Source organism: Bison bison, unplaced genomic scaffold (assembly GCF_000754665.1).
Source record: "Bison bison bison isolate TAMUID 2011002044 unplaced genomic scaffold, Bison_UMD1.0 scf7180017864064, whole genome shotgun sequence".
Taxonomy (NCBI): domain Eukaryota; kingdom Metazoa; phylum Chordata; class Mammalia; order Artiodactyla; family Bovidae; genus Bison; species Bison bison.
In genome coordinates, this window is record NW_011494636.1 from 359,268 (window position 1) to 386,922 (window position 27,655).

The 27,655-nt window shown below is 36.7% G+C and overlaps 1 protein-coding gene across 12 annotated transcripts in view; it reads left to right on the forward strand.

Annotated features, from left to right (window-relative positions):
- CEP170 (centrosomal protein 170kDa) overlaps positions 1–27,655 on the forward strand; it is a 131,101-nt gene that overhangs the window by 22,083 nt on the left and 81,363 nt on the right. For 7 of the 12 annotated variants that reach the window (XM_010836663.1, XM_010836664.1, XM_010836667.1 and 4 more), the window contains exons 2-4: positions 15,814–15,959; positions 23,931–24,002; positions 25,416–25,505. In XM_010836663.1, the coding sequence (XP_010834965.1) occupies positions 15,855–15,959; positions 23,931–24,002; positions 25,416–25,505 (267 nt within the window). In that variant the 5' untranslated portion in view covers positions 15,814–15,854. Of the gene's footprint in view, positions 1–15,813; positions 15,960–23,930; positions 24,003–25,415; positions 25,506–27,655 lie in introns of those variants that run through there. The other 5 variants (XM_010836669.1, XM_010836660.1, XM_010836662.1 and 2 more) reach the window with 2 other exon arrangements.

Sequence of the window (27,655 nt, forward strand, 5' to 3'; positions counted from 1 at the left end):
TGAGCGACTGAACTGAACGAATACTCCATTGTGTATATGTACCACAGCTTTCTTATCCATTTGTCTGCTGATGGACATCTAGGTTGCTTCCACGTCCTGGCTATTATAAACAGTGCTGCAATGAACATTGGGGTACATATGTCTCTTTCGATTCTGGTTTCCTTGGTGTGTATGCCCAGCAGTGGGATTGCTGGGTCATATGGCAGTTCTATTTCCAGTTTTTTTAAGGAATCTCCACACTGTTCTCCATAGTGGCTGAACTAGTTTGCATTCCCACCAACAGCGTAAGAGGGTTCCCTTTTCTCCACACCCTCTCCAGCATTTATTGCTTGTAGAATTTTGGATAGCAGCCATTCTGACTGGCAGGAAATGGTACCTCATTGTGGTTTTGATTTGCATTTCTCTGATAATGAGTGATGTTGAGCATCTTTTGATGTGTTCATTAGCCATCTGTATGTCTTCTTTGGAGATATGTCTGTTTATAGTTCTTTGGCCCATTTTTTGATTGGGTCGTTTATTTTTCTGGATAAATTCCTCTTTAGATAAAATAAAATTCTTCCAGTTTATCAGATAATATGTATTAATGCCCTGGATGTATCAGATTCCTTTCTTTTTAACTCAAAGAACTTATCATGAAAGGATTTTGCTTGTTGTCAAATAGTTTTTTTGCAGCGATCTGCATAATTAGTTAACTAATGCATTTCTGATCATTTTTTCTTTCATTTAGTATTAAGCTCTATTACCTTGATTCATCTTTATATGTTGACCCATCTTTTAATTCCAGAAATAAATCCCATGTAGCCTTGGTATATAATCCTTTTGATATGCTAGTGAGTTCGGTTTGCCAGTATTTTGTTGAAGATTGTTACATCAAATAATATATTAGTGTGGTTTTCTTTTCTTGTAGTTACTGTGTCTACCTTTGGCATCATAATGCTGCCCTCATGGAATGGATTAGGATGTCTTCCCTCTTCAATTTTTGGAAGAGTTTGTAAAGAATTAGTGTTAATTTTTTTTGTAAATTGAGGTATAGTTGATTTGTGCTAAGTTGCTTCAGTTGTGTCCGACTCTATGTGACCCCATGGACTGTAGCCCGCCAGATTCCTCTGTCCATGACATTCTCCAGGCAAGAATGCTAGCGTGGGTCGCCATGCCCTCCTCCAGGGGATCTTCCTGGAGTAGTCGATTTACAGTTAGTTTCAGGTGTACAACATAATGATTCAAAATTTTTATAGATTATACTTTATTTTGTATAATATTCCTGATGTGTACAGTATATCCTTGAGACGTATTTATATTATACGTAGTAGTTCATGCCTCTTAATCCCCTCCCCATTTCCTGCCCTTCCCTCTTTCTTCGCTCTCACTGGTAACCACTATATCTGTGAGTCTCCTTTCTGTTATATTCACTAGTTTGTTTTGTATTTAGATTATACATATATGTGATATCATACAGTATGCAGATGTCTTTCACTGACTTATTTCACTTAGCATAATATCTTCCAGGTCCATCCATGTTGTTGAAAATGGCAAAATTTTATTCTATGGCTCAAGTAGTATTTCATTCTATATAAGTATATATCCCACATCTTTTATTTGTTCCATCTATTGATGGATGGACTCTTAGATTACTTCCATATCTCAAGCATTATAAGTAATGCTGCTCTGAACATTGAGGTATATATTTAATATATCTTTTTGAATTAGTGTTTTTGTTTCCTTCTGATATATACCCAGGAATGGGATTGCTGGATCCTCTGTTAGTTCTATTTTGAGTTTTTTGAGGAACTTCATACCGTTTTACCAAGTAAAACAGTTCCCTTTTCTCAGTTTCTTTGTTGAGTTCCCTTTTCTTAACATCTTTGCCATCATTTGCTATTTGTGGTCTTTTTGATAAGAGCTGTTCTTTTTGTGCGTGTGTGGCTTGGGATCTTAGTTCCCCAACCACAGGGATCAAACCTGTGGCCACTGCATTGGAAGCATGGAGTCTTAACCAGTGGACCACCAGGGAAGTCCCCTGATGATAGCTGACAGGGGAGGTGTGAGGCGCCCTGATGGTGTGAGGCTGACAGGTGTGAGGTATCTTATTGCGGTTTTCACTTTCCTTTTTTTTGGTGGTTAGCAATGTTCAGCATCTTTCATGTTCCTGTTGATGTTGAATTGCATGAAATCTTAGTGTTTTTGCCTATTATCACATATACAATTTGGATATTAAACCTTTATCATGTACATAATTTGCAAATATCTTGTCCCATTCAGTAGGCTGCCTTTTCTGTTTGTTAATAGCTTTCTTCATAGTGCAACAATGTTTTAGTTTGATGTAGTCACACTTGTTTATTTTTTTGTTTTGCTTCACTTACTTGAGGAGAGATATCCAAAAAGACATTGCTAAGCCCATGTCACAGTGTACTACATATGTTTTCTAGGGATTTTATGGCTTCAATCTTTACGTTTAAGTCTTTAATCCATTTGCAGTTTATTTTTGTATAAGATGTGAGAGAGTAGTCCAGTTTGAGTGCTTTGCATGTGGCCATCCAGGTTATCAACATCATTTATTGAAGAGGGTATTTTTCTCCAGTGTACATTCTTGCCTACTTTGTCATAGGTTAATTCACCATATACACATGGGTTTATTTCTGGGCTCTTTATTCTGTTCCATTGATGGAACAGAATCTCTTTTTAGGCCAGTGCCATACTGTTTTGATTACTGCAGCCTTATAGTATGATTTGAAAATGAGGACTGCCAGCTTTGTTCTTTATCAGTATTTTTTGGGCCTATTGAGTGTCTTTTGTGTTTCCACACAATTTTTAGATTTGTTCTAGTTATTATTTGCTTTTGGCGGTATGGACATTTTAACAGTATAACAGTATTAATTCTTACAATGCATGAACACAGCATGTCTTTCCATTTGTACCATTTTCAATTTCTTTCTTCCATATTTTACAGTTTTCTGATTATCAGTCTTTCACCTCCTTAAATTTATTCTGAAGTACTTAATTCTTTTTGATAGAATGAGAAATAAGATTGTTTTCTTAAATTATCTTTCTGATCGTTCATCATTAGTATATAGAAATGTTGCAGATTTCTGTATACTAATTTTGTATACTGCAGTTTCACCAAATTCAGTAATGAACTTTAGCAGTTTTCTGCTGACATCTTTAGGATTTTCTGTGTGTAGTATCATTTTGTCTGCAAACAGTGACAGTTTTACTCCTTCCTTTCTGGTTTGTATTCCTTGTATTTCTTTTTCTTCTCTGATGGCTGTGGCCAAGACTTCCAATACTGTGTTAGGTAAAAGTGGTGAGAGTGGGAATCCTTGTATTATTCCCGATCTTAAAGGAAATGCATTCTGCTTTTCTCCATTAAGTATGATATTAGCTGTAGGTTTATCATATATGGCCTTCATTATGATGAGGTATTTTTCTTCTGTGCCCACCTCCTGGAGGGTCTTTATCATAAATAATTGATTGTCAGATATTGAAAAGTCCTTGCATCCCTGGGGTAAATCCCATTTAATCATGGTGTGTAATCTTTTTGATATATTGTTGAGTTTGGTTTGCTACTGACTTGTTTAAAAGTTTTGCATCCTGCTTCATCAGTGACACTGGCCTGCAGTTTTCTTTTTTTGTATTGTCTTTGTCTAGTTTTGCTATTGGGGTGATATGGCTTCATAAAATGGGTTTGGAAGAGCTCCTTCCTCTGCACTTTTTTGGAATAGTTTAAGTTAACTCTCCTCTAAATATTTGTTAGAATTCACCTGTGAAGCCATCTGGGCCTGAACTTTTGTTTGTTTGGAGTTTGTTTGTTTGTTTAAATTAATGATTCAGTTTCATCTAGTAATTGGTCTGTTAATGTTTTCTGTTTCTTCCCAGTTCAGTATTGAAACGATTGTGTATTTCTGGGAATTTGTCCATTTCTTCTGGGTTGCCCATTTTATTGGCATAATATTGTTCATAGTAATCTCTTACAATTCTTTGAGTTTCTGCAGTATTGATTGTAACTTCTTTTTCATTTCTGATTTTATGATTTGTGCCCTCTTTTTTCTTGATGAGTCTGGCTATATAGGTTTATCAATTTTGTTTATCTTTTCAAAGAACTAGCTTTTAGTTTCATTGATCTTTTCTTTCTTTTCTTTTTTTTTAGTCTCTGTTTATTTCTGCTCTGATCTTTATGATTTCTTTTCTTCTTCTAACTTTGGGTTTTGTTTTGCTGTGTTTTTTTTTTTTTGGTAGTTCCTTTAGGCATAACATTAGGTTGTTTGAGATCTTTTGTGTTTCCTGAGGTAAACTTGTATCACTATAAATTTCTATCTCTGAAATGCTTTTGCTGCAACCCAAACATTTTGGATCATTGTGTTTTCATTTTCACTGTCTACAGGTATTTTGGGGTTTCTTCTTGAATTTTTTCAGTGATCCATTGGTTGTTTAGTAGCATTTTGTTAAACCTCCATCAATTTGAGATTTGTATATTTTTTCCCCTTGTAGTTGATTCCTAATACAGTATTGTTTTGGTTGAAAAGTTGCTTCATATGATTTCAGTTTCCTCAGATTTACTGAATCTTGTTTTGTGGCCTAGCATGTGATCTATCCTGAAGTATATTCCATATATACTTGAAAAGAATGTGTATTCTGCTGCTTTTGGATGGAGTGTTTTATATGTTGCTATTAAGTTCATCCAGTCTAATATATCATTTAAGGTTAATGTCTTCTTATTGATTTGTTGAGTGAATGACTGTTCATTTATGTAAATGGAGTGATTAGTAAAAAATTAGAAAATGTAAAAAAAGAAACACAACTGAAGAATATATAACTGAAAATTTAAGATCCATTAGAAGGAATCGGCAGTAGGTTATATGATACAGAGGAATAGTCAGCATACTGGGAGACAGAGTAGTGGCAGTCACACAAGATTAACAGAAAATAATTTAAATTTAAAATGAGGCTAGATTAAGAGACCACTGGCACAAAGTCAGGTGTAAAAACATTCACATTATAGGCTTCTTAGAAGGAGGAGAGAGAAAGGGACAGAAAACATATTTGAAGATACTGTAGCGGAAAACTTGCCTAACCTGGAAAAGGAAGCAGATATCTAGGTCCAGGACATACAGAGTGTCCCAAAGAGGATCACCCAAAGTGGACTACATCAATATATATTGTAGTTAAAATAGCAAAAATTTAAAAATAAAGAGAGTATTAAAAGCAGCAAGGGATCAACAACAGTTACATACAAGGAACTGAGCTTCTGCATGTGAGAAGAAAGTGAAACAATGTATTTAAAGGGATGAAGAGGGGAGATCTACAACTCAGAAAAATCTACCAGACAAGATTCTCATTGAGATTTGACAGATCAAAATTTTACAAACGAGCAAAAGCTAAAAGAACTCAGCACCACCAAACCAGCTTTACGAGAACGTTAAGTGATTCCTTTAAGCAAAAAAGAAAAGGCCACAGCTTTAAATAGTAATCTTTATTGTCTTCTTACTTCTATTAGCTTTGGTTTTGGTTTCTTTAAAGTGTGCACTTAGATTATTGATTTGAGATCTTTTTTTTTTTTTTTTCCTTTTTACAGTGATTACAGCTATAATTGTAATTGTAACTTTCCCTATTAGGACTATGCTAATGCTATGCTAAGTCACTTCAGTCATGTCCGACTCTGTGCGACCCCATAGACGGCAGCCACCAGGCTCCCCCATCCCTGGGTTCTCCAGGCAAGAACACTGGAGCGGCTTGCCATTTCCTTCTCCAGTGCATGAAAGTGAAAAGTGAAAGCGAAGTCGCTCAGCCGTGTCCGACTCTTAGCGACCCCATGGACTGCAGCCTACCAGGCTCCTCCATCCATGGGATTTTCCAGGCAAAAGTACTGGAGTGGGGTGCCATTGCCTTCTCCGCTATTAGGACTAGTTTTGAACAAATATTATTAGTTTTTTATTCTGTGTTGCTTTCATTTGCTTTTTCTTTTAAATTCTTTTATGATTGCGTCTTTACTACTCATTGTCAAAGTGTGTTGTTTAATTTTTATATATTGAGAATTTTCCAGTTTTCCTTCTGTTACTGATGAATGATTCGACTGTGATTAGAAAAGTTGTTTTGTACGTTTTCCATCTTTTTAAATTCATTAAGACTTGTTTTACTCCTAACATTATGTCATGAAAATGTACTTCATGCACTTGAGAAAAATGTGAGTCTGAGTGAAGTGTTACATCAGATTGGTTTCTAGTGTTGTAAAATCCTTTATTGATCTGTCTAGTTGTTTTTCATAGTTGAAAGTGGAGTACTGAAGTCTTCAACTATTATTGTTCTACTGTCTGTTTTTTCTTTTAATTTTATCTGTTTTTGCTTCATATATTTCGGTGTTCTGTTGTGTATGTTTGCAGTTTTTATATTCTTTTGATGTATTGAACCTTTTATCAATATATAATGTTCTTTGCCTTTCATAAGCTTTTTTTGAACTAAAGTCTACTTTATCTGACATTGACATAGCCATCTCAACTTTGTTTTGATTACTGTTTGCATGGAATTTCTTTTATTGTGTTTTCCTTACATTGGCAGATTCTCTCATAGATGGCATGAAGATGGACACTTTTATTTTATCCAGTCTACTATTTTCTTCATTTTCACAGGAGAATTTAATACAAAGGTTTTATTAGGAAGCACTTTGAAATATATACGTGTTTGAAGTTTTCGTTGCCTGGAGAATCCCATGGAGGGAGGAGCCTGGTAGGCTACAGTCCATGGGGTCGCAAAGAGTCACACGACTAAGCGACTTCACTTTCACTTTGAAGTTTTCCTTATAGTAGCTTCTTTCCAAATTCATAAAGTTACCAAGAATATTTTTTTAGCCATTTCATTTAAGAATATGGAAATATATTAGCATATCATATGTTGTTTGATGAACTATTATCCTCACTTGTCTAGGAATTGTCTGGAGGCATATCCAGAGTTAGATTAACATAATCATGGAGACTTTTCCCCCCTTACTTTTTAGCTTCTATTGAATCACAGCTAGTACTTGTAATATTAATAGTACCTAACTTGAAATCTGAACTCAATGGAATTAGAATGAAATAACCAAACTACAAATATGGAGAAGAGATATTATCATTGGAAATTCACTTCTTTTAAGAGTAGCTAAATTTCTCGAGTCAATCTGTAGTTCAGTGTTATTTCAAAATTGTATGCTAAAAGAAACAGTTTTCAAGAAGTATTTTGAATAGGACCCCTGAAATTTTCTCACTTCTTCCCAGTCTCACTAATACAAAGAGAAGGAGAGGAAGAGACGTTGAGAAAGTTTTGGAAGAGGGGGAACTGTGGTAGGAAGAACTAAATAAACAATTGAATTCTCTTAGAATCTTGGAAAGGCTGGGGAATGTGACATACCCTGTATCTTAGTAGGCAGGATGGACTGAAAACAAGGAAATTAGTTGAAAGTTCATATAAAAAACTATCAGGGCTCGTTGCCTAAACCCCCATTCCCACAGAAGTTGAGAGGTTTATTATCTGAAGATACTATTTCAGAGAGACTCCAAACATGTGACCATCAAGCTTACTCAAGGGTAGGGTAAAGTGCTATGCTTAACCAGGCAGATAACGTACACACTCTTCACAGAATGGTGAGATTCTTCCCACTCATTTCTCTCAACTTGACTTCTGCAACATCATCAGTGTGTTTTTGCCCACTATGAGAGGAGCTTGGATGATTCTCCTGTGGGTAAACTGAACTGTTGCAAATGGTGGAAAAGTAAACTGTAGATGTTGACCCTGTTCACCCGAAAAAGTGAGCTTGCATCTTTTTCTATTTCTGGATTCTCTCATTTTTGTATTTTTTGTTAAAATAAGCTCCCTTTACCTACAGTTTGTAGTTCTGTAATACATCACAGCCTTAGGTTTAATTACACAAATAAATGTTACCATTCTGAGATGAAGAAAGTGGGGAAAAGGGGACAATTTGAACAAAAATTTCATATGTATATTTTTAGAAATAAGTGTATTGGATTCTCATTCTACTGTTGAAAGACCTTCTATTTCAGTAAATTATACTCATCTTTTGTGCATTATAGTCAACCTGCAAATCTCTCAATGACTCAAAACAACAGTAATTTTATTGTTGTTCATATATCTGTTCTTAGTGGTTGAATGACATACTTGAGGGCATGCTTCAAGTTCTGTGTTAGATCTATATCTCTTCCATATGTCTTTCTTCTTGAACCAGTGGGCTAGCCAGGGCATGTTCTTTTTATGGTGAAGGCAGAGGTACAAGAGATCAAACCCAGTTGCCCAAGCATATTTTAGTCTCCATTTGCATCACAACTATTAACATCACCCCATTGGCCAAAACAAGTCATGAAGCATAGCCCAGAGTTATATAGAGGGAAATTATAGCCCCACTGAAACAGTGCACCTCAGACTGGGCCTTGAACCCACATGCTGGGACTCAAATTCCCAGGCAAAACCCTAATAAAAATTTGAACCCATGGTCATTTAATCAGAATCAGTCACCTTGCATCTGGACTTACTGAGGCTCAGGTTCCTTGTGTCTCAGCACACAAGTGATAGGCAAGAAGTAGTTTTATTAACATAAAGCACTTGTGAGAGATACAAGTAAGTGAGCACATGAGGAATCTCTGCCCCGAGGATCAAGAAGACTAAAATTTTATAATCAAAGAAAAGTTAAAGAGAGGGCAAAGACCACCTTCTTCAAGAAGATATCAGGCTTATATCACCAGCACCTCCTGTGAGGTCAACTAGGATTATCATAGCATTTATTCTAATCAGTAGAAGGGTGGTGACATTTTTCTTTCACCTCATGGCCTGGGGCGTATCTTGTGCTTTTATTTATGGCTTTATAGTTAAGTAAGGCTGCTTCCTCCCATGATGTTCCAATAGCTTTCTTGAGCGATCATTAACTTACAGTGGTCTCCCAAAGTTTCCTAGGTTTCCCTCTCTGTCTACAGTCCTTTGCTGGGACTTCAATAAGTACCTGTGTATCTATCCTATTCTATCATTATCACCACCTTTAATTTGAGGAATTGCAAAGTCATAGAGCAAACGTTATAGTTTATGGTTGCACTTGAGTATGTAAGAAGGTCTGGGACTGTAATCTTTGTGAAGGTCAGTGGTCCTCCATACTATTGAGTCTTTAGATTTCCAGTATGACCTAAAGACTGTGCTTTGAGAAGGTGTTTCAGGAAGTTCAATCAGTGATCCATTAAATGGACTCTTCAGAATTGAAATATGTATGAATTAAAGGTTGTAGTATTTTTCATTTTATGAATAAGTTACAAGGCATTTTATATTATCATAATTTTTCCCTAAAATGTTTAAGTGAGTAATTTTAGAGCATTGACATAAACGATATGCAATGTATGATTATTGTTTAGTTGATGTATTTTGATAATGAGTGGGGCTGATGATGGGTCTGGCTGATACCAGACCACCATACCTGCCTCCTGAGAAATATGTATGCAGGTCAAGCATCAACAGTTAAAACCAGACATGGAACAATGGACTAGTTCAAAATTGGTAAAGGAGTACGTCAAGGCTGTATATTGTCACTCTGCTTATTTAACTTATATGCAAAGTATATAATGAGAAATGCCAGGGTTTACGAGAGGCACAGGATGGAATCAAGATTGCTGGGAGAAATATCAATAACCTCAGATAAGCAGATGACACCACGCTTCTGGTAGAAAGTGAAGAGGAACTAAAGAGCCTCTTGATGAAAGTGAAAGAGGAGAGTGACAAAGCTGGCTTAAAAGTCAACATTCAAAAAATGAAGATCATGGCACCTGGCCCCATCACTTCATGGCAAATAGACGGAGAAACAATGGAAACAGGAGAGACTTTATTTTATTGGGTTCCAAAATCACTGCAGATGGTGACTGCAGCTATGAAATGAAAAGATGCTTGCTCCTTGGAAGAAAAACTATGACCAACCTAGACAGTGTATTTAAAAGCAGAGACGTTACTTTGCTGACAGAGGTCTGTCTAGTCAAAGCTGTGGTGTTCCAGTGGTCATGCATGGATGTGAGAGTTGAATCATAAAGAAAGTGAGCACTGAAGAATTGATGCTTTTGAACTGTGGTGTTGGAGAAGACTCTTGAGAGTCCCTTGGACTGCAAGGAGATCCAACCAGTCGATCCTAAAGGAAATCAATCCTGAATATTCATTGAAAGGACTGATGCTAAAGCTGAAGCTCCAATACTTTGGCCAGCTGATGTGAACAACTGACTCGTTGGAAAAGACCCTGCTCCTGGGAAGGGTTGAAGGCAGGAGAAGGGGATGACAGAGGATGAGATGGTTTATGGCATCACCGACTTGATGGACATGAGTTTGAGTAAGCTCTGGGAGTTGGTGATGGACAGGAAAGCCTGGCGTGCTGCAGTCCATGAGGTCACAAAGAGTCGGACACAGCTGAGCAACTGAACTGAACTGATCTGATCACATCCATACACGACTACTGGAAAAACATAGATTTGATTATACGGACTTTTGTCAGCAAAGTAATGTCTCTGCTTTTTAATACACTATCTAGGTTTGTCGTAGCTTTTCTTCCAAGGAGTAAGCATCTTTTAATTTCATGGCTACAGTCACTGTGCGTAGTGATTTTGGAGTCCAAGAAAGAAGTCTGTCACTGTTTCCATTGGTTCCCCACCTGTTTGCCATGAATTGATGGGACCAGATGCCATAATCTTCTTTTTTTGAATGTCGAGTTTTAAGCCAGCCTTTTCACTCTCTCCTTTCACCTTTACCAAGAGTCTCTTTAGTTCCTCTTCGCTTTCTGCCATAAAGGTGGTGTCATCTGCATATCTGAGGTTATTGATAATTCTCCTGGCAATCTTATTTCCAGCTTGTGCTCTATTCAGCCTGGCATTATGCATGATGTACTCTGCATATAAGTTAAATAAGCAGGGTAACAATAAACATACTCGTTCCCAATTTTGAACCAGTCCATTGTTCCATGTCCATTTCTAACTGTTGTTTCTTGACCTGCATATATATTTCTCAGGAGGCAGGTTAGATGGCCTGGTATTCCCATCTCTTTAAGAATTTTCCATAGTTTGTTGTGATCCACACAGCCAAAGTCTTTCGCATAGTCAATGACGCAGAAGAAGATGTTTTTCTGGAATTCCCTTGATTTTTCTATGACCCAGTGGATGCTGGCAATTTGGTCTCTAGTTCCTCTGCCTTTTCTAAATCCCTCTTGTACATCTGGAAGTTTTTTTTTCACATTCTGTTGAAGCCTGGCTTGAAGGATTTTGAGTGTTACCTTGCTAGCATGTGAAATGAACGTGATTTTGAGGTAGTTTGGACATTCTTTGGCATTACCCTTCTTTGGGATTGAAATGAAAACTGACCTTTTCATTTCAGTGGAATGAAATGAAAAGTCCTTTGGCCACTGCTGAGTTTTCCAGATTTATATAAAATTTTATTTTATATAGTTATGTACTTATTTGGGCTTCCCCGGTGGCTCAGGCAGTAGAGAATCCGCCTGCAATTCAGGAGACCCAGGTTCGATCCCTGGGTTGGGAACATCCCCTGGAGAAGGGAATGGCAACCCAATCCAGTATTCTTGCCTGGGAAATCCCATGGACCAAGGAGCCTGGTGGGCTACAGTCTTTGGGTTCGCAAGAGTTGGACACGACTTACGGAGAAGGCAATGGCACCCCACTCCAGTACCCTTGCCTGGAAAATCCCATGGATGGAGGAGCCTGGTAGGCTGCAGTCCATGGGGTTGCTAAGAGTCGGACACGACTGAGAGACTTCACTTTCTCTTTTCACTTTCATGCATTGGAGAAGGAAATGGCAACCCACTCCACTATTCTTGCCTGGAGAATCCCAGGGACGGCAGAGCCTGGTGGGCTGCCATCTGTGGGGTCGCACAGAGTCGGACACGACTGAAGTGACTTAGCAGTAGCAGTAGCGACACTTGACGTATGAAATGCTGAAAACCATTTTGACGAAAAGTACACAGATGAATGCTTCCTTTGCTGGCTCAGTGGTAAAGAACCTGCCTGCCAATGTAGGAGATGCAGGTGTGATCCCTGGGTCAGCAAGATCCCTTGGAGAAGGAAATGGCAACCAACTCCTGTATTCTTGCCTGGAAAATTCCGTGGACAGAGGGTCCTGAGGGCTACAGTTCATGAGTCACAAAGAGTTGGACACAACTTGACAGCTGAGCTTGCACATTGCAGACTGATGAGTAGAAGACTAACAGCAGCATCTGCATCAAGGAGTTAGGTGAATGGAAGATTTAAGAATCCACATAAATTGACCATATTAATGTAATAAACTCAAAAGAGAATAGAACTTAATAGTTTTCACTTTACAGAAAATTATTTGCTTATTTTGATGAAGCGCATGGTTTCATGTATGTGTAGACAAATTCATAACATACAAGGTTTTTACTTTAACATAAAAGTCCACATTTTAAAGGATTTTCTTTTAATGTATAGATGTGTTTCTTATTGCAGAATATTTCATTGTTTTGTGGTATAAAGTGAAAGTAAAAGTCATTCAGTTGTGTCCAGCTCTTTGCGACCCCATGGACTCTACAGTCCATGGAATTCTCCAGGTCAGAATACCGGAGTGGGTAGCCTTTCCCTTCTCCAGGGAATCTTCCCAACCCAGGGATCGAACCCAGGTCTCCCTCATTGTAGGCAGATTCTTTACCAGCTGAGCCACAAGGTTTGCTGCTTATTAAATTGGAAGAGAATGGATCATTTCACAGGAAAAATATACTGTAAGTAGTAGTCTTTGATCCATAAGAAAAAAGCTGTCATGTAGACACTATCCTTGTTTCCATTTTACACAAGAGGAAACTAAGGGACCCGGAGTAAGTAACTTGGCCAAGGTCATGCAGAAATAACTGTAGAACAGGAGTGTCTGACTCTTAAGTTTATGCTCCTAATGACATAGTCACATCCTCTAAGACAATAGTTCTTGAAGCTCAGTCAACAGGCCTCTGGGAGTCCCTGAAACCATATCACGGGTCGTGAAGTCAAAACTGTTTTCTTAATATTATCAAAGCATTATTTGCTTTTTTTATTGTATGGACCTTTGAACTGATATGAAAAACAATGCTGGCTAAGGCTGCTGCTTCCTTAGTGAAGGCATTGGCATCCTACTGTGCTAATAGCAGTCATATTCTTCACTGCCGTGCACTGGAAAGTAAGAAAAAAAAGCCGGTTTCACTAAAGAATGTCCTTGATAAAGTGTTAAAAAGTATTAAGTCTAATAAATCTTGACCTTCGAATCACCATCTTTTTAATGTTCTGTGTGACTAAATGGAACTGCACATAAAGCACTTTTTTCTGTGTACCAAAGTACCACGGTTGTCTCAAGAAAAGCATTTGTGTTATTGTTTGAGTTGTGAGCTGAACTAGCCAGTTGTTTCATGGAACACTATTTTTACTTGAAATAATGACTGGCAGACAAATTATGGTTTTGCAAACTTGAGTATTTGGTAGACAATATAAACCTGTCACTTCAAGGAAAAGAATTAACAGTGTTTTTTGACAGGAAAATTAGGCTTGCAAGAGAAAATTCGAATTTTAGGAACTTGATTCTGCTGCTTCACAACTGCCCAGAACTTAAAAGACTTTTCTTATGAGATGAATGATGATATTAAATGAATGTGATATTTTTAAATAGTATAGTAAAATGTATCATCACTTGGAAGATCTGTGTAACTTAGGGAGCCAGTGTTTTTCAAGTGATCAATGTATGAAGTTACAAAATCCCTTCAAAGCAGAAAATAGATTCTCATGTTAAAATGTATGCAGTTTCAGATTCCGTATTGTAAATAACATTCAAGAAATTACCACCTGGGAAGTTTTGGTGTAGTATCAAAGAAAACCATCTTCATTTATTTGGAAAGATTATTACAATAAATTTACCATTTCCCATTAGTTATCTGGAAATAAGTATGAAGCTAAGTTTTTAAGTATGTTAAGTTAAACAGATTGAATTCAGAGCAGATATGAAAATCTTCTATTAAATCAGACCTTAAAGATTTGATTTTAAAAAATGTATAATGGTATTAGTCTCACTGATTTTGGGGGAAGTATAATTAGTCTTCATTAAAATGTTAGCTATTCTGTAAAATTGATTTATCAATAATTTTAAAATGAATTAATTCATACCAGTTTCTTGGTTTTTATTTCTAATATGATAAATATTAATATATCTAATCCATGTAAACAAAATGTTCTTTAGGGTCTTTTTTTTTTCCTGAGTGTAGAAGAATCTCAAGGACAAAAAGTTTAGGAACTGCGGCTCTAGGAAAAATGTATTTAGAAAGTTGTTTTTCAGTCGCCATGAACTGCAGCACACCAGGCTCCTCTGTCCTCCACTGTCTCTTAGAGTTTGCTCAAACTCATGTCCATTGAATAGGTGATGCTGTCTAATCATCTCGTCCTCTGCAATCCCCTTCTCCTGTTGCCTTTAGTCTTTCCCAGCATCAGGTTCTTTTCCAAAGAGTCAGCTCTTTGCATCACGTGGCCAAAGTATTGGAGTTCAGCTTCAGCATCAGTCCTTCCAATGAATATTCAGAATTGATTTCCTTTAGGATTGACTGGTTTGATCTCCTTGCAGTCCAAGGGACTCTAAAGAGTCTTTTCCAGCACCACAATTCAAAACCATCAATTCTTTGATGCTCAACCTTCTCTCTGTGGTCCACCATCTGTATGGTGTATACCATACAGATACGGTACAGTAGTCATATCTGTACGTGACTACTAGAATAAACCATAGTTTTGACTATACGGACCTTTGTTGGCAAAGTGATGTCTCTGCTTTTTAATATGTTATCTAGGGCTTCCCTGGTGGCTCAGATGGTAAAAAATCTGCCTGCAGTACAAGAGACATAGGTTTTATCCCTTTTTGGGGAGATCCTCTGGAGGAGGGCAACCCCCTCCAGTATTCTTGTCTGGAGAATCCCATGGACAGAGGAGCCTGGCGGCCTTCAGTCCATGGGGTTGCAAAGAGTTGGATATGACTGAGTGACTAAGCACAGCACAGGTTTGTCATAGCTTTCCTTCCAAGGAGCAAGCGTCTTTGAATTTCATGGATGTAGTCACTGTCCACAGTGATTTTGGAGCCCAAGAAAATAAAATCTGTCACTGTTTCTACTTTTTCCCCTTCTGTTTGCTATGAAATGATTGGACCAGATGCCATAATCTTAGTTTTTTAATGTTAAGCTTCAAGCCAGCTTTTTCACTCTCCTCTTTCACCCTCATCAAGAGGCTTTTTGGTTCCTCTTCACTTTTTGCCATTAGAGTGGTAAAAGTACAGTACATAAATAGCATACTTTTGAAAGAGCATTGAATGGTCTACACTGATAGTGAAGCAGTTTCTTTGTTGTCCCTTGTTAGCTCTTAATCAGTTATCAAATATATTCATTTAAATTGAGTCTGTCTTTCTCAAATAATTTGTAATTTAGATACTTATTTGTATAATATTGTAATATTGCTAGCATTTACTGAGGTTAACATAATACAAACGTGATCATTTACCTAAGAATTGTAGACCTTTATAAGCTATGCTGAAAGCCTTTCAGACGTATGATAAATGTTATTACTTGACTGCCTAATTGACTAATTTTTTTTTTAATTGACCTCTTATTGGAGTTTGTAGACTTACTTCTGAGAATATGTTAGATATGTTTTTTTCCTGGGATCTGTGGACTGTCTATTTATTTAGTCAGGTGTAAATGTTGAATGCAGTTCTATTCCAAGGCCTACTTACAGGGTTTGGTGAATAGATACCGAAATTGAAAATATCTGAATGTATGCTTTTCTAAATCTCTCTCTTCAGGATGACGTAGCTTTCCCAAAGACTTAGAAGCTAAACAGAAAATGAGCTTAACATCCTGGTTTTTGGTGAGCAGTGGAGGCACTCGCCACAGGCTGCCACGAGAAATGATTTTTGTTGGAAGAGATGACTGTGAGCTCATGTTGCAGGTAATTGCATCCACCTTCTATGTCTACTCAAAACCTGAAATTGTTATGAAGTATTTTTCTTTGAACAGCAACACTACTTTACTGTGAACTTTGAGCTTTCCAACTCTCCGTCTTTAAATTCTAGCTACTAGTTTAATTTTTTCCCTTTTGTACCATTTAAAAATAAGTTCTAAGTCTTGGAGATTATATATTAAAAAATGAGAACTTTGAGTAGAGAAGTTTATTTTTAAGAAGTTTCACATTATGCACTTTTAACACACAAGTAATAATTTTATCTCCATGTAAGTGTACTAATTCATAAAATTAGCATAGCATGAAGTAAAACTGAATTTTATTCATGGGTAGTTGATTGATACTGGAATTAATCTGTTTCTTTCAGAGATATTCATATTTATTCATTATATCTTCTAATAGTTTGAGCATGCAGATTGTTGGTATTTAAAACGGAATTATTTTTAAAGGTGTGTGCATGCTCAGTCGTGTCCCAACTCTTTGCAACCCCATAGACTGTAGCCCACCAGACTTCTCTGTCCATGGAAATTTTCCAGGCAAGAATACTGGAGTGGGTTGCCATATCTTTTCCCAAGGGATCTTCCCGATGCAGGAATCAAACCCATGTCTCTTAGGTCTCCTGCATTGGCAGGTAGATTCTTTACCACTGTGCCACTGGCAAGCTTCATTTTAAAGCAATTACTTTTAAAACACACTTTTAAGATATTTTTGAGCAAAGTAATTAGCAAAAATGATCCCCAAGTTTTTGAGAACTTTGTTAATTTAATAGGTCCTGACAGTCTAAAATAAAGTTTTATCCAATTGCTGTCCCCGCTTTTATTGATTAAAAACTGAACAAGTGCTTAGAATAGAGATGTTTATTGTGTTAGCCCAGTGGTTCTCAATTGGTATGATCCTGCCTTCTCTAACTTTTCCGAAAGATATCTGCAATATTTAGAGACATTTTGATTGTCATGCATGGTGAAGGACTGGAAGTGATTGCTACTGACATTCAGCAGGCAAAGGTCAAGCAGGTTTGCTAAAAACCCTACGGTATGTAAAATACTTCTTCATACCTCCTCTGTTACCCCGAGAACACATACAACAAAGAATTATTTGCTCAAAAATATCAGTAGTGCTGAGACTGAGAAAACCTTCATTATCCCCAGAAAAGTCAGATTTGCATATATTTATATACATTTTTACTTTAAGAACTTACAGTTTTGAGACAGTAAAAGTAAAGCCACTGTAGAGCTATATGAGTTACATGTTTAATGATACCTTAATTAAACAAATTCAGTGAGAAATAGAATAGTACAAAGATTTTCTGGGCTCCTCAATGTGATGGAGTGGTGAGACTAGCAACTAAGAAGAAGGCAGTAATGATTCTGTTTGGATATAGGCCACTTGTAACTGAAACATATTTTAGGTTCAAACTGGGTAGAACTCATTCTTTAGAGAGTGGAAGAGGTTGTTTCTGCATGGCATTTGTCTTGAACCAGCATAGCAATATCTTAAGAAATATGGGAATGGCTGTTTAGGAACTTACAGGATAAATCTCTTTTTACACTTACAGGGAGATAGGATTAAAAGACATGACTGGTGAGGTGTCTGTGTCTTGGTTTATGTGTAACAAATGTAGGTTATCTGACAATTAGGTTGGAGGGAGGAAACTGAGAGTCCAAGGAGACCAAGACGCGATCCAGTATCAGAGAGGAAAGAGCTACACAGAGAAAGAACTCTGCAGAGAATTACCCTTGAGTATGTGATTGAGTGGAACTTCCCTGATGGCTCAGTGGGTAAAGAATCCGCCTGCAGTACAGGAGACACAGGAGACGGAGGTTCATTCCCTGGGTCAGAAAGATCCCCTGGAGGAAGAAATGGCAACCCACTCCAGTATTCTTGCCTCAGAAATTCCATGGACAGAGGAGCCTGGTAGACTGCAGTCCAAAGGGTCACAAAGAATCAGACAGGACTGAGCAACTAAACGCACACACATATGTGATTGAGTACGGATCAGCACACATGTGTGAAGAAACTCCCCAAGGGCAGGGGGAACAAAACTCAAAAAGATTATAGAGTTAACAGTAATTGGCACTAACAGGGTTAGAATGATTCCTATTTCTAACAGCCAGATTGGAGATCTTCATAATTCACAGGGCATTGGTCTCTACCCCTCTGTATTGGGGAAATAATTAATGCTAGTCTGAGTTCTACTCTTATCTAAAAATATTAAAAACAAAAGGGTCACATTTTTTAAAAAGTAATTTAGCTGTATCTCAGAGCAAAGTTCAAGAATATTTATAGGAATATAGAAATATCCATCATCCAAAAAGGTAAAATTCCCAGTGTCTGGTAACCAGTAAAAAATTATCAGGCCTCTAAAGAATCAGGAAAATGGACCCCATAATAAAGATTGGTTAAAGATTATTTAGACTTCCCTGGTGGCTCAGACAGTAGAGTGTCTTGCTTATAATGCAGGAGACCTGGGTTCAATCCTTGGGTCGGGAATCTGGAGAAGGGAATGGCAACCCACTCCAGTAATCTTGACTGAAAAATCCCATGGACGGAGGACAGTCCATGGGGTCACAAAGAGTTGGACACAACTGAGCGACTTCACTTTCACTTTCAAAGATTTTTTGTTTCTGAATAGTTTGGCAAAGTTGGCAAAATTTAAAAATGGCAAAGCAACCTTCAAAAAGAAGAATAAAGTTGAATGGCTCACACTTCTCAAATTCTAAATTTATTATAAAGCTAGCAATACTGGAATAAGGGTAGACATATAGACAAATGTAACAGAATGGAGAGTTCAGAAATAAGCCCATATACCTATGGCTGTTATGTTTTGAATTGTGTTCCCCCAAAAGATGTATGAAAGTCTTAATACCCTATACTTACGAATGTGACCTTATTTGGAAATAGGGTCTTTGAGGATATAGTCAAGTTAAGATGGAGTTATTAGGGTGGGTTCTAAGCCAGTATAACTTGTGTCATCAGATGAGGAAAAGACAGACCCACAGAGAAGACAGCCATGTAAAAATAGAAGCAGAGATTGGAGTTATGCTGCCAGAAGCTCAGGAAACATGGGTTATGAGAAACTGGAAGAGACAAAGGAAGATTCTTCCCTAAAAGTTTTAGAGGAAACACAGTCCTACCAACTCCTTGAATTTGGACTTCCGGAGTCCAGAACTTTGAGAGAAGAAACGTATTGTTTTTAACTGATTTTACCGCCCAATTTATGGTACTTTGTTGTGGCAGCCCGAGGACACTGCTGCATTAGGTTTTTGAGAAGGGAGCCAAGTCTGTTCAGTAAAGAATGGTCTTTCCAACAGATAAAATTTGGACAACTGTACTTCCACATAAAAATAAAGTGAGTTTGGTCCCCTGCTTCACAACATATATAAAAATTAACTCAAAATGGATCAATGACCTGAATATAACAGCTAAAGTCATAAAACCCTTAGAATAAATCATAGGGATAAATCTTTATGACCTTGGATTTGGCAGTAGATTCGTGATTCATGATACCAGTCGCACAAACAGAGAAAGCAGAAAGTAGATAAATTTGACTTTATCAAAATGAAAACCTTGTGCATCTTAGGATACTATCAAGATTGAAAGGACAACTCATAGAATGGGAGAAAATATTTATAAAAACATGTATCTTATAAGAGTTTAATATCCAAAGTATGTGAAGAACTCCTACAACTCAATAACAGATCACAAATATCCCCCTTTAAAAAAATGGACAAAAGACTTGATACATTTCTCCAAAGAAGATATAAATATGGCTGATAAGCATGTGAAAGATGCTCAACATCATTTGTCATTTAAAAAAGCAAATCAAGGGACTTCTCTGGTGGTCAGTGGTTAAGAGCCCACCTTGTAATGCATGGGACAGGAATTTGATCCCTAGTCCAGGGTGACTCCACAAGCCATGGGGCAGCCGAGCCCATGTGCTGCAATGACTGAGCCTGTGCCCTGGAGTCCCCACCCACACCTGTTGAGCACATACTCCAGAACCACTGAAGCCCATGTTCCCTAGAGCCTGTGTTCCACAGGAGGACCCACCGCAAAGAGAATCCCACGCACCAGAGCTAGAGAGTAGCCCTGCTTTCCACAACGAGAGAAGGCCCGAGTACAGCACCAAAGACCCAGTGTAGCCAAAAAAAAAGAAAAAAAAAAAATCTATATGTATATATTCTAGACAAGAAATATCTAGAACAAGCAATATCTAGAAATATCTAATACAAGCAAATATCTAGAACCATCATCATAGAGATGCAGAGTAGATTAGTGATTACCAGTGGCTGGGGGAAGGAGACTTGGGAGTTACTGCTTTACAGTAACAGAGTTCTGTTTGGGTGATGAAAGGTTTTAGAATCCAGTATCATGTAACAGTGATGTTTGTACAACATTGTAAATTTAATTAATGCCACTGAATCATACTTTTAAAAAGTTTAAAATGACAAATGATATGTTATATATGTTTTACCACAGTAAATAAATGAAATCAGTGGCAACAAAATTTTAAAATATCTTTGATTTGATTCAGATATTATAATTGAAAAAATGCCTTTATAACAAATTTAAAACAAAATCAATATTTTTTAAAGAACTGAAAGCAATTTTTACCAGTATAAGAAGTCAAAAATCAACATTTTTATTTAAAGTTCATCAATGTGTCTCATGTGGACATCTCTTCTACTCATGGCTATTTTGTAAATTTATGCTTTGTTTTAAAACTAAAATATAAAGCTGATGAGGAAACTCAATGATCAAGTGAGAAAAAACCCAGTTTTTACCTATTCTTCAGACTCTACCTCTAAAAATACTTATGCTCTTTATCTGATTGGAGCATACTTCTTATAGCACTGCACTAGACAGTGTATTCTCTGAAAAAAGCCCATGATTTGATCAGCATAATGGTTATCTGGCAATCAGAATCAGTTCTATAAATTAATGGAACTTCTTAGTACAGAGAGACACATCTTGTGTATGAAAGTAAGAACAAGTATTTTTACAAATTGTGTTTAGTTTTTAAGTGGTTTAATCTTTCATAGTATATTAGTAAAATAAATGGATTATTTGAAACATTATTCTTTTTATATTATTTCTGAAAAGTGAACTAAGCTCATGTATGGCTTATACTTTTGAAAAGTGAATACTTGCAAGTATATAAATATGAACTATATTTGTTTTGAAAAATGAGAGCTCTTGAGTTGATGAAGTTATGTTTTCATCTTAAGATGTTACATAGATTAAATGGTTCTGCATTGGTTAGATCAGTTGGTTTGATAATTGAAATTGTTAGAAATAAAAGTAGTACTATTTTATTGCTTTTTAATGATTAAATAAAATATCTTTTAAGATTTTGTTAGCCTAATTAGCATTTATGGTTTAAAAACCCTTCATTTTTAACCTACAGGAAATAACTGGTTAGTTGCTAGCTTTTAGAATCTCTGCTAGATAGTTTTCAGCAGTTTTTTACCTGTAATTAGATTTACTGGCAACAATACTTTGATGACAATGTAGCTTAAAACGTACTGCAAAAAGGGAACAAATGATCCCGTGAGGTCATATGATCTGTTTGATTACAGTTAATTTTTGTTGTTGTTGTTAATTATGACTAAAAAAAATGTTTGGTTGTTTTTTTTGGGGGGGGGGTGGGTGAGGGTAGGTTTCATCTCACTCCGAAAAAGGTAGTGTAAAGAATGTGGTCCTTGAGAAGAAAATGTGCTTGGATATTAATGAGTAGGTGATTTTGAAATTAAGAATTCTGTTTCTACCACTTAATCTTGGAAGACTTTAACAAATTAATTTGCTGTGCTTGTTTGTCTTGAAGGATGATTATACTATGTTCCCTAAGACATGTTATGTAAAACAAATCTTAAAGAGCCATGAATGCAAGGTATAAAGTATAATTAAGGATAAAGGTTATGTTTGCTTTGCTTTGAGTGACAGACAGCACTACTGTTAAAAGCACCGTGCTGTTGAATAGCACTGTCTCTTGTTATCATTATTCATTTATGTTGTCTCAATTGTTCCTCAGCAATTTTTGAAAGATATAACTACCTCCACTTTGCAAATGATAAAATTAAGATTTAGAAAGATTTAGTGACTGGTTTTTATTATAATATATTGGATTCCTCTGTATGCAAATGATTGCCTTTTGAAAAGAGTTTTCAAAATTCTGATTTTTATATTCATAAAATTTTTTAATTGCCCCAAATGAATGAATTTTTCTCTTTTGGAGAATCATCATCATATTAATTAGACATTTTTTCCATACATAATAGTAAATATAATAAAATTATATTTGATTCATTATTTAATAATTTTGTATGATGTATTAATGATGGAATATATTTTGAAGCTCATAGGTTACTAATTTTCATCTATTCTTTGGAGCAAAGGATAAATCACTATTACTGTGATTGTAAAAATGCAACTGGATGTTTAAAGAATCTGTCAACTATAATATCTTTTAAATTTTTTAAGTGATGGTGACATACAGTGGCAGTCTTTTCTCTTTTTAGTTTTTTCTTAGCTTGTTTTCCATGTATTTCTGTCTTTTTTGCTGTCTTAGATTTTAGAGAAAAATAATAATGTTGGTCAATAGCTGTTTCGTACCCAAACCATGTATGACATATATCAAGTAGTCACTTGTACCATTTCATATGCTAGTTTTTAGTTACAGATTAGTCAGTGTGAGTCTTTGATGCTTTTTTGTTGTGCCTGGCCTGAAATTGTTTTTTATGTTTTGACTTTATTCAGTGGCAGGCTTTTTCTTGTTTGTTTATTGCAGGAAAGGAAGTATTTCTTTTTAAGAAAAGTATTATTGCTTCATTTTGATACTCTTATTTTCCAAATTTTTCTAGTTTTATAGTTATCTGAGAGACAGAATTGGTTTGGTTTGGTTTGGTTCTGTTGTTTCAAGCCATCTTGTTTGTCAGCTTCTTAAAATTTGGCCTGAACTTTGTAACTTCTGTACTTTTTTAATTTTATATATGAGAAAACTTTTCTACCTCCATCATTTATGAAATGAGATTGGCCAAATAGCGTGAATTTTCTTTCCATCAAACCTTTTTAAACATATGGCTAGGTAGGCCCTGTGCTGCATGCCGCTGCTTCCCTGGTGGTTCAGACAGTAAAGAATCAGGCGACCTGGGTTCAATCCCTGAGTCAGAAAGATCCCCTGGAGAAGAGAATGGCAACCTACTCTAGTATTCTTGCCTGAAGAATCCCGTAGACAGGAGCCTGGAAGGCTACAATCCTTGTGGTCGCACATAGTCGGATATGACTGAAGCCGACTTAGCACACATGTTGAGTGCTGAGGTATCACTGTGTATACAGATGGGATCTCTGTCCTTAGGGTCTAGCTCTAGTAGAAGGAGATGTTTATATAAATAAGTAAGTATAACACAAGACAATGATGGGAGTTGGTGTGGGGTACACAAAAAAGAGGTTGGTCACTTTTGCCTGTGAGAAAATGTGGGAATGAGGAATCTGGAAAGACTTCTAGAGGAGATGGCTTGAGCTGAATTATCTTAAAAGATGAATAAGTGGTTTCTGGAAAGTTAGAATGTGGTTGAGTGTGTGGTATTGAAGATAGAATGGCATTCATTGTCTGTTTTTAATAGTTCCTTGTAGTTTGTATGTAGGATGTGAACACAAGCATTTGGAGAGAGTACGACTTAGGCATTAGAAGCCACCAGATCTTGGCAAGCCCTGTGTACTGTATTAAAGATTTGGTGTATTTTAACTTAGCCAGTAAGAGGCTTGAGGAGTTTTCAAGCGGGGCAGTTTTGCCTTTACAAATGTCTCCCATGTGTTTAGTCATCACGAAAAAAAACTATAAGCTAGGTGAACCTTTTGATAGAGTGATTAATATGAAGATGAGTAGTTTTACCAAGGTTCTGTAATTGGCAACTGGCTGGACCAGTTCTTTTTGACTCCAGAATCTGTACTTTAAACCAGGGGTCCTCAACTCCCAGACCACAGACCACTACCAGTCCATGGCCTTCTAGGAACCTGGCCACACAGCAGGAGGTGAGTGGCAGGCCAGCGCACCTTTATCCGTATTTAGAGGTGCTTCCTATCGCTTGTGTTACCAACTGAGCTCCGCCTACTGTCAGATCAGTGGCAGCATTAGATTCTTATAGGAGCTGGAACCCTCCTGTGAACTGTGCATGTGAGGGATCTATAATAGATTGTGTTCTCCTTTTGAGAATCTAATGCCTGATGATCTGGTGGAACCCAGGCAGTGATGCTAGCTCTAGCTCCAGTGGGGAGTGGCTGCAAATACAGATTAACATTAACACAAGAAATGAGTGCCCTTGGATTGTCCTGAAACCACACTCTGCCTCTGGTCATGGAAAAACTGTCTTTCATAAAACCAGTTCCTGGTGCCAGAAAAGTTGGGGACTGCTGCTTTAAACCACTAGGATTGGAGATCAGAATTGATATAAGCAGTTAGACTTAATGACTTCCAAACTCTGTACATCAGTTCAGTTCAGTTGCTCAGTTTTGTCTGACTGTTTGCAACCCCGTGGACTGCAGCATGCCAGGCTTCCCTCTCCATCACCAACTCCCGGACCCCACTCAAACTTACGTCCATTGCGTCGGTGACATGTACATGCTGGACTGAAAACTGAAAATGATACCTCCTCCCCATTTTGGATGGTTCCTTTGCTTTTAGTATACCAAGGATAACATAATAACCCAATAGTAAATGGTTGTTGAGTTCATATTCAGTGGTTCTCAGATTATTTCTTCATGTGGCTATACTGTTATTTCCTTTGGGTGCAAATTTCCAAAGGCTTATAGTTCATCTCTGAGCCACTTTCATCTATAGATAACTCACTAAGCTCTAAGAGAAAGAGTGTGTGTGTGTACTTTAAAAGAGACTCAAGAGCAATTTTCAGAAATCTGTTTGCCATTCTAATTCCTTTTTTTTTTTTTTTTTTTACTTTCTCTTTCTCTCTTAGAGCTCTCCCATGAGTTTTAGAGCCCATATTCTAAGCGAGGATAATTTTATATTCAGGAACATATCACATGAAAGATGAAAAGCCTGTATGGTAATTTTTCTTGCAATGAGGTACATAACACATGAAGTTATCATTCACATGATTTCCATATAAGAGTTTCATATTATTTTTAAAAAAGTATTGTCATTTGATACATTCAACAAAGTCAGCTGATTTAAATTCTCAAAAGTAGAACGTGTGACTTTGGTAGAAAAGAATGTTTTAAAATTGTGGCAGCTTTCCTCTTTAAAAAGTGATGCCAAATTTCTATTGGATAGTAACAGTTTAAATCTCATTTAATCTAGTTTTACTTTGGTATTTTCCTATATTTACAATCTTATTAAAGTATTTAGCCAAAAATCAGTGTTTTGGTATTTATTCTGGCATTTTCTTGCATGTTTGTTTGTTTTTTTTAACTTAAAATTTTTTCTTTCAGTCTCGTAGTGTGGATAAGCAACATGCTGTAATCAATTATGATGCCTCTACTGATGAACATTTGGTGAAAGATTTAGGCAGTCTAAATGGGGTAAGTTAAGAGTTTTCTTTTTATCTTATTTGACTTTTTGTTTAATATTGTAAGAAAACAGATAAAAACACAAAATCCCGTTTGTGTTTTATTTCCTTTTCTTTAGTGTGCACCTACTTTTAAGTGCTTACTGGGTACATAGCACTTTGAGGACCTTATGCTAGAATATGAATGTGGCTTACGTTCCCAAGAAACCCTCTTGGTGGTTAATACTTAAAGGAATTCAGATGGTTGTTGGTTGTTATTATCTAATGGTTAAAGAAAAAAAAAGGCTTCTTTAAGGAAGTAAGAGGAGGGCTTGTCTTTACTGGATGACTGAATTTATATGTGAGAAAAGAGTGGTAAGTCATGACAGTAAGAATTCAGAAAAGCAGTCTTTGAGAGACATAATTGTCATGCGTGTGGGTTAACTTTGGGCAAAAAAAAAAAAAGATGCAAATATGGTTTGGTGTTAGATCGTTGAAGAATCTTCTAGATTAGAGTACAAAGGAGTGAAACACATTCATTTACCTTAACAAATGTGGTGAGTTGTCTAAACTCTAGTGTCTGTTGTTGCTTCTTTGGAGTCCTACATTGAAAATTTTTGTGTTAATACAGTGAATTTTTTTCCCTAATTCTTCAATTGATTTTTCTACATTGGCAGAATGTAAGTAGCTGCAGAATAAGAGAATGCTGACATGTTGAATAATTTATCTTATTTCTTCTCAGTTTTCTCATGGCTTTGCTAACAAAAACAAATAAAATTTTCTTGCGATCTGTGCTTTGAAATTCTTCAAAAGAATTTCACAGAATTAAATGTGTCTAGGCAATGGCAACCCACTCCAGTACTCTTACCTGGAAAATCCCATGGACGGAGGAGCCTGGTAGGCTGCAGTCCATGGGGTCTCTAGGAGTCAGACACGACTGAGGGACTTTCACTTTCACTTTTCACTTTCATGCATTGGAGAAGGAAATGGCAACCCACTCCAGTGTTCCTGCCTGGAGAATCCCAGGGACGGGGGAGCCTGGTGGGCTGCCGTCTCTGAGGTTGCACAGAGTTGGACACGACTGAAGCAACTTAGCAGCAGCAGCAGCAGCATACTTCTAACTGGTTCAAAATACACCATTAAACATTATGTGAAAAAACATGTAGAAATTTGGCAAATATGGTAATTTTTTTTTCTTTTAATTGGAGGCTAATTACTTTACATTATTGTGGTTTTTGCTGTACATTCCACATCCTCCTGAAGGCAGCAAAAAAAGGTATTGAAGAATATTAACTCATTGATGTAGTTAACATGTTGAATGATTAAGATAGAGGAAATAGGCAGATGAAATAGAAATTGTTCTAACATGTGGCATGTAAGTACGCAATTTGGATTCTGAGGTGCTGTTTCCTTGTCCACACCTACAGACTTCTGTTTTAATCTCTGTCTCAGATGCTTTATCAGCCTTGCTAATGCAAGGTTTAATAATCTGCTTGTGAATCTGCTTGTGAATATCTGCCACCGTGTTAGACTTTGTGTTCTTCTGAACAAACAGTTCCTGGGCCTTTTGCTTCGGTAAACACACCACAGTGCCTGAACCCAGTGAATCTTTTTGAATGGAATTGAATGAATTTTCTGTATGAAAGACTTTATAGAGAAATTTTTAATCCACTTCCATATGTGGAATGTTTTAAAAATGTTATATTCTGCTTTTAAAACTAGAAAATTTAATCTTGACCACAGCACTCATCTTAGGTGTCTTTACATTATATCTTGGAAAATAATAAGTGAGAATTAACATTCGTGTTTTAGTCTTTTAAAACATTGTGACCAAATATAAAAATTATGGATGTAGGTTATAAAAAATCAGGTGAAATATTAACTTCTAAGTTTATCAAAGCTGACCGTTCTTGTAATTTGATTGTACTCAATTTTCTGGAATACAGTAACTCACGGAGAGTAACATCTTCATTTTGAACTTGAAATCAGGACCTAGATTTGAATCTCAGTCTGTAACTTATGAGCATGATAACCCTCTGAAATTCCATTTCCTCATATATATTCATAGTTGTGCAAATGCAATGAGTTGTGGTTCATGGGGTCACAAAGAGTTGGACACGACTGAGCAACTGAACTGAATGAGTTGAAGTTTATGAATGTGAAGACTCAACACAAAATTTAGTT